The 8,008-nt window shown below is 44.3% G+C and overlaps 1 protein-coding gene across 1 annotated transcript; it reads left to right on the forward strand.

Moving 5' to 3' along the window:
- Positions 1-286: 286 nt before the first annotated feature.
- PSMD6 (proteasome 26S subunit, non-ATPase 6) lies at positions 287-6,675 on the forward strand. The gene is made up of 8 exons (XM_008925703.4): positions 287-471; positions 1,636-1,841; positions 2,386-2,531; positions 3,208-3,427; positions 3,533-3,641; positions 4,783-4,951; positions 6,146-6,223; positions 6,360-6,675. The coding sequence occupies exons 1-8, from the start codon at positions 318-320 to the stop codon at positions 6,454-6,456; spliced, it is 1,179 nt and encodes a 392-aa protein (XP_008923951.4). The 5' UTR covers positions 287-317; the 3' UTR covers positions 6,457-6,675.
- The last annotated feature ends 1,333 nt before the right edge of the window (positions 6,676-8,008 follow it).

An 8,008-nucleotide genomic window follows, 5' to 3' on the forward strand; every position in this document is an offset into this window, starting at 1 on the left:
CCCGAGACTCCGTGACTCTGTCCCCCCGTGTTCCCGAGACTCCGTGACTCTGTCCCCCCGTGTTCCCGTGTTCCCGGCCCTGTTTCCCGGCCCTGTTCCTGTGACGACCCCGCTCTTCCTCAGCGCCCCCTGCCGGCGCACCCGCCGCCCTCACCCGCGTGGGTCTCCGAGGGCCGGCAGGGGGGCTGCGCGGCGGAACCTCGCGGCCGCTTTCGCCGGTCGCGGCTTTTGAGTCCACTGCGCGCGCCGCCGCCCGGCCGAGCCCCGGCCCTAGTTCCGTGTCTCCGCGTCCCGGGCGTCCCCCGTCCACCGCCGCGATGCCGCTGGTTAAGAACCTGGGGAGGAGGGGTCTGCCCAAGAATCCCGACCTCTCGCATCGCCAGCTCTCCGTTCCTGCTCATGCCTGCTGGATCCCGCGCGCCCCGACCCCGCGCGCGCGACGAGCTGATGCGGGCGGTTTGCAGCTGCACAGTGAGTGTGGGCCGGGGGGCTTGGGGGGTCTGTCCCTGCACAGGCATTGCTGCCCAGGGGATCTGTCCGTCCGTCCGGATCCCACTGTCTGTCTGTCCTGAGGCTGTGTGGCTGTGTCTGGTCACCACCCCGAGGATGTGTGCGGGGGGCGCTGGGTGTGTTGGGCTGTGTGTTTGTGTGTGTGCACATTCCCCAGCAGCCCGTGGTCACTCTGCCCCCGAGTCTGTCCTCCGCTGAGCGTGGACAGCCCCAGAGCAGGGCGGTGAGGCGGGGCAGGGAGGGTCTGGACATAGGGGTGCGGTGCCCTGTCCCCGGCTCTGACCGCTGTTGTGTCGTGCTGGTATCGTGAGAGTCCTGAGTTGAGCGCCGGGGTCTGCTGTGCTCGCAGTGGGATAAATAGAATCATGGGATATCGTGAGTTGGAAGGCACTCACAAGGATCATTGAAGTCCAACTCCTGGCCCTGCACAGCACAGCCCCAACAATCCCACCCTGTGCCTGAGAGTGTTGTCCAAACGTTCCCCGAGCTCTGTCAGGCTTTGGGTCGTGGCCACTGCCCTGGGGAGCCTGTTCAGTGCCCGACCACCCCCTAAGTAAGAACCTTTTTATAGTAGCCAACCTAAACCTCCCCTGACACAGCTCCAGGCCATTCCCTCAGGTCCTATCACTGGTCACCACAGAGAAGAGATCAGTGCCTGCCCCTCCTCTTCCCCTCATGAGGAAGTTTCAGACAGCTTTGAGGTCTCCCCTCAGTCTCCTCTTCTCCAGGCTGAACAGACTAAGTGACCTCAGCCGCTCCTCATACGGCTTCCCTTCAAGGCCTTTCATCATCTCCATGTCCCTCCTTTGGACACTCTCTAACAGCTTAATATCCTTCTTGTATTGTGGTGCTTAAAACTGCCCCCAGGACTTAAGGTGAGGCTGCCCCAGCTCAAAGCAGGGAAAGTGCAAATGGGGGAGGTGTAAAGAGCAGTGATGGAAAAGGGTCAGCAAAAGGAAGTGTGAGGGGCAAAGTCTGCAGAAACACTGTCTGTGCCATGTCTGGATTTAACAGGTACCTGGTCACAGGAAAGTTGTCGCTGGCATTGATGATGGCATTGTCCTGGAAACATGCACACAGTCACTGCAGCAATTAACAGCAGAGCCCTTCCTGCTTCTCTTTCAGACATGGCTCCGTACTACGAAGCCCTGTGCAAGTCCCTGGAGTGGCAGATGGACACAGATCTGCTGAACAAAATGAAGAAAGCCAATGAGGAGGAGCTGAAACGTCTCGACAACGAGTTAGAGGATGCAGAGAAGATCCTGGGGGAAAGCGAAATCCGGGATGCAATGATGGCCAAAGCTGAGTACCTGTGCAGGATTGGGGATAAGGTTGGTGATGGCACAGGCTTTATGGACTCATATAACACACTAACCCTCTTAGCTGGGCAGGTCCCAGTGAGCACTGGGGGACTTGCAGTGTCTTTTCTTACTGGCACAGCTCAGGCGTGGATGGCAGATAGGGAAGGGTTTTACTGAAATTTAAATTATCTGGGAAAAAAAACCCTAGCCCTTAAAAGAAAACATCTTTTTTTCTTGACAAGGTAAAAAGTTATTTTCCACTTGCAGATATCATTTTTCACTTTCCTTGTGCCTTTAAACTTTTCTAAACTATTTACATCTTGCAGCTTAATTTCAAGTTACAGAGTAGATTTTCATAGTCCTTAGCTTTAAAATATACACGAGAATCAGCTCTTCTAATGTGATTTTAAACTTTGATTCTTTAAGATTATTCAGAATCCATAAAGTGAAAGTTATGGGAAACTGACAAAGTCACAACTGGCAGGAGGAGACAATATGTGTTCTTACCAGAGGCATTTTGTAAGTGTTGTAGAGGCTTTTAACATTCTTATGGCAGAAAACACTCTTTTGCTAGGAGGGAGCTCTTACTGCGTTCCGCAAGACTTACGACAAAACTGTGGCACTGGGACATCGTCTGGATATCGTGTTCTATCTCCTAAGGATTGGCTTGTTTTATATGGATAACGACCTCATCACACGGAACATTGAAAAGGCAAAAAGGTACTGCCGGGGTTGTCTGAGTGCACTGAAGCATTCTTGAAACAAGCTGTAACAAAAGAAATTGAAGATAAATACCTTTCTGTCCAGAAATGACTGGGACTGGTTGGGAGACAGAATCACAGTGATGGGTGGGTGTTACCTTGTACTTCCTATTCCTGGAGTTTTTTATGAAGGGGAAGAGAAAAGCAAGGTTAATATTTTGTGGCAGCTGTTTCCTAGCAGCTGGCTTCATTTGTATTTGTAGCCCACCCCCTGCTCCCATTTTAAGTGTGACTCAGCCTGTGCTCCTCTCCTACTTACAGCCACTCCAATTTTGTGTTAATACGATTCTTAAAAAATGGCAACTTGTAACATTTTTTCTATGCTGCAGTTCGACACCTTTGGTTTTAGCAGCAAAGGCAGTGGAAAACTGTTGCCACAGCTGAGGCTGACAGTAATATTTACCTTTTCCTTTCAGCTTGAACTTGCACTGTGCAAAAGTATCTGGCCTCTCCTGTCCCAAGGAAGATACTTTCCTCCCCAAAAGGTGTACAGGGCCTGAGCTGTTTCACCAAGCTGTAACATAAGCCAAGTTATTCTGTCTCTAATGTCATGGTATCAGTTGATTCATACTTGTTTTGTATAACCTATGACACGACACATTTACATAAGTAAATATTCTTTATTCTATTTTAAGTCTAATAGAAGAAGGAGGAGACTGGGACAGGAGGAACCGCCTCAAGGTTTACCAGGGCCTTTACTGTGTAGCAATTCGAGACTTCAAACAAGCAGCAGAGCTGTTCCTTGATACAGTTTCGACGTTCACATCCTATGAACTGATGGATTACAAAACGTTTGTAACATACACTGTCTATGTCAGCATGATTGCCTTGGACAGGCCTGACCTTAGGGAGAAGGTAAGGAAAGCAGGTGGAAACACTGGTGCAAACCAACACAGCCTTTCCTTAACCTGTCCATCTCCAGGCTGAAAGTGGTGGTTAAACATGTCTGTTTGCTTTCAGGTTATTAAAGGAGCTGAGATCCTGGAAGCCTTGCACAGTTTGCCAGCTGTACGACAGTATCTCTTCTCCCTTTACGAATGCCGTTATGCAGCCTTTTTCCAGTCACTAGGTGAGGCTGGGTTTTGTCCTACAACACTGTTTCAGGTGTTGCAGTTATTTGTTTCTTCAGTTAGTTGTTTCCACAACTTCAGTGGAGTACCTCCAGTCTAGAACTAGAGCTACATGCAGAAAAAAAACAACCTAGAGATTTTTTTAACAGTGACCTAAAATTTCCTGCTTTGATTTTTCAAACAAATAAAGAAAAATTTCACATCCAATGAGCTTTGTGAAAGGTCACATCTAATTAGGTGGAAAAGCATTTTGAAAATGGCTGTGAAACAGTGTCTTACCTGAAGAGCCAGGTCAGGAAAGTTTTGAAAGGTTTTGTCTTCCAAAGAAGTTATGGAACTTGCAGTCTAAAGGCCCAGAAATCTCAACCTGTACAAGATATTACACAGAAAGTTTTCAGTGTTGTTCCTGCTGGCTTTCTGCTCTGGTTTCTGTTTAAAAAGGTGACACCAAAGAAAAGCTTTTCACAAAACTCATCTTGCCAGTTCTGAGACTGCTTGTTTTCCTTCTGTGAGATTTAGAACACAAGAAAATAAGATATTTAGAAAGAACCCTTCGTTTTGTGGAATGCAGGGCCTGATGAGACTGAGTTAAAGGACAGCATTTTCCTATTGCTGGCCTTATCCCTAGCTGAGAACTGAAACTGTCCGGAAAAAAAATCACTTCAGTGCCTGGAAATCTTTGTAGCTAATTTAAGAGCTAGTAGCAGAAAGTTAATGTTATTTCCTTACACAGCTTTGGGTAAGAACGTTTCTTTAAGTAGTTACATACCAAGTTCTGCTCGTTTTCCAGCACCGCACAGCTCCTGCAAGACAGCAGATGCAGCTCCTGCTTTCAGCGAGGTGATACCCCTCACCCCTGACAGGAGGATTCTGTGCTGATTAACAGGCTCTCATTAGCTCTGCCACAATCTTATTTGCATGTTATTACTGCACCTGGTTCCAGAACTGATATAAATTACACAAATTTACTTTAGCATAGAATCCCTTTCATATCCTGAGGAATGCAAGAATACAATATAGCTACGGTCACACCCATTACTTATTAACTGGTGCCATGTGTTTTATTGACATAACTGATATTTTGCATTTCTTAGAGATTACTGACTCTTTTTTTTTTCCTTTTTTTTTTTTATTTTCCAGCTATTGTAGAGCAAGAGATGAAGAAAGACTGGCTGTTTGCACCTCACTATCGATACTACGTGCGGGAAATGAGAATCCACGCGTACAGCCAGCTCCTGGAGTCTTACCGGTCGTTGACGTTAGGATACATGGCAGAAGCCTTTGGAGTCAGTGTAGAATTCATAGATCAGTAAGTTCTTTGGCTTTTTAAGTTCATAAAGATCTCACTTTATACCTTTTAAATATTTATGGTGATCTCATTACGAATAAAGATCTTTGTTCTACTTTGATTTTAAATATGCCAAGCTATGTCTCTGTGGAAGAGCATGAGAAACTAGTATTTTGTTAATTAATTGGTTCTTATACTGCTATGTTTATTGACCTCTGTGTGCTGTGAAACTTTAGAATTTAGAGGATGACTTAGTTTTCACAGCTGTGCAAAAACTGAGCTGTTGCAACTTGGGGGATCTGCACATTTTATAGACCCTGCCAGTCTCCCTCTCCAGTTTTGCTTGCTTTCTGGTACATGGACAGGATCTGATGTTTTTCACTTAAATCATATGCTGCAGACTAAATTTGTAATTCTTTTCTATAAAACCAACAGATTTAGGTCATGGTAAGTGGTGAGTGAAGTGAGCAACTGACTTTTACTCTATGTACATGAAGCACTTTGTTTCAAATGCCTTCACAAGACTCATTCTTGTTTCAGAGCGGTTTCAGATTTTCTAATATAGAAAACTTACAGAAATATGAAACTGCTTGAAATATTCCGAAATTAATAAGTGTTTCAAGAGAAACCAAATACCCATTCAATTCAAAGGTAAATGCTTTAAAGTCATACTAATTCTTATGCTTCCCAGTAATTTATTACAAATTGTAACTTGTCGTAACTGTTGAGCAGAGGAATATTTTCTTCTACCGTCAGTGCTGTAGATCACCAGTTGATAAAGCAAAATAACAATAAAATAAGCATTTTAAAAAAAAGATTTAAAAACTATTTAGAGACTTTTCTAATGAATTGACTGGCATGAAGATATTTACCCCAGGATAAATCAGGTGCACTGCACAACTGCTGCCTTTGGTTTGAAGAGTAGTTGATGCTCAGCTAAGTGACAAGTTTCACTGAATCAAGTACAACACTTTGGCCTTTGAAGAAAGTAATAAGAGGTTTTGTGTTCAGATCACTAGAATGATTATTCTTGGGTGCAATGTCTGAGCTTTAATAAGATTAGGATGCATAAGATAAGATACCTTATGGAAATACATAGGCTGCTGCTTCAGAAATACAGTGTGGCAACACTGCTGTGTTGTAGCAGCAGTTTCAGTGCTGTTAGGTCTACAAGTCCTTGGTGAAACAATCTAACCAACTTTTTTTCTTATTTAGGGAGCTTTCAAGATTTATTGCAGCTGGGCGATTGCACTGCAAAATAGACAAAGTAAATGAGATTGTAGAAACTAACAGGTATGTAACAATTCCTGGTTTTGACAGCCCAGTTCAATTGTATACCTTTTGATGACATTTACTACAGAAATGTTTAGTGCCTTGATATAAAATACATTCTTCTAACTCCTTTTTTTCCCCCCCTCACAATTCCTAGGCCCGATAGCAAGAATTGGCAGTACCAAGAAACCATCAAGAAAGGAGATTTGCTGCTAAACAGAATTCAGAAACTTTCCAGAGTAATTAATATGTAATTTTTTTAATGCAAGGGAATGCAAGATTTAGATGTTTAAAACATTTTGGAAGTAACCTATAAATATATTGTATAACTTGGTATACTGTAGGGAAAAAAATAACTAGCAGGAGAGGTAGTGTTTTTACTTTCCACTTCATTATGTACACACTGTTCTGTTCGGGTGTACGGAACCCAGTTCATTTATTAAATGTATTATACCATTGGTGATCTCTTGTAATATACTTTGTTCCTTTCCTTGCCTGTTTATACAGTGTTCAATACTGAATAGCAAAGCAGGGTCACGATCTGTGAACAGAGAGAACTCATGGCCATTTTATGCTTGCTTTTTTAGGACTTTTGTATTGGAATCAGAGGTGAAAAGAATCAGTTGCATAATAGTAAAGTAGCCAAAAATCCCTAGTGAAGATTGTGGACTGTCCAGACTGGACAGACTCTTGCAATAAGGGGGTTACACTTTAAGGGAGAAGGAATAAGGATACAAGGGGTTGAGGTGAAGAAATAATATAACCACAGAAACTATGTGGACTAAAACTTTGGGAACATCTTTAACTGAAGTAGCCTCTCCCTTAAAACTACAGGAAGTCAGCACGTGAGCAAAGCATTACATTTGTAATTCCTGCCTGGGCTAGATTTGCAGAAGTCAGAGTGATGGCAGGAGCTGTGGAAGTGACCACTGCAGCGTGACACAACTGATCAAGTACTGCAGGGGTTACGATTTCTTCCTTCACAGCTGCTGAGGAATGAATGTCTCACATAGGCTGCTGCCAGGCTGATGACACATGGTTTCTGGCCGTAGGCAGCAGCTATTTACCCTGCTGGCCTGCCTGGAGGGTTTTTTCCCCTCCTCCCAAAGACAGTCTGTGACTGAGCTCTGTGAGCTGTTTGATGCGGCTGCACTTGGCAACAGAACCCATTTACTGCCGGTATTCACTGCAGCTCCAGTGCTTGAAGTAACTCCAACAGGTAGATGTACACAAAGAAGAGTCCCAACATTTGGAAGCTGCTGTGCCACAGACAGGACAGTGAAATTTCCCCTGTCCACTTGTCTCCTGTCTTTGAATTGCTGCTGCCTGCTCGAGGTTGGACCCCTCAGTGCTGAGGGGCTGTTACTGTTCTCTGATGAACTGTTCTGAAAACCAAAATATGACCTCACGATTTTTGGGTTTCTTTTACTACTTACTGGAAGCTGTTTTGGTTGTTCCCCATCCAAGAAGCAGATACTTAAAGGTTTAAGTTTCAAACAGTACTACATAGAAGAAAATTCTGATCTTTCTTTGGAATAGTGAGAGTAATAAATGAGAACTCTAGAATTCACCAGGTGGTCAGCTAATGAGTCTCTGTTTTGTGTGTTCACACACATACCACTTCCTATAAAGTTTTAATTGATATAACCCAGTATTCAGACTTTTCAAAGCTCCAGTAATGTCTCTTGTTTTTGTGGATCTGTTCCATACCAGATAAGTAGAGCCAGCTAGGGAGCCTTTAATCAGGCTGACTTTTGGGAACATCTTTTCCACCTTCCATATGTGCAGATGTGAAGCCTATTAGAA

This window comes from Manacus vitellinus, unplaced genomic scaffold, assembly GCF_001715985.3.
Source record: "Manacus vitellinus isolate BGI_N305 unplaced genomic scaffold, ASM171598v3 scaffold_14_pilon, whole genome shotgun sequence".
Classification (NCBI taxonomy): Eukaryota; Metazoa; Chordata; class Aves; order Passeriformes; family Pipridae; genus Manacus; species Manacus vitellinus.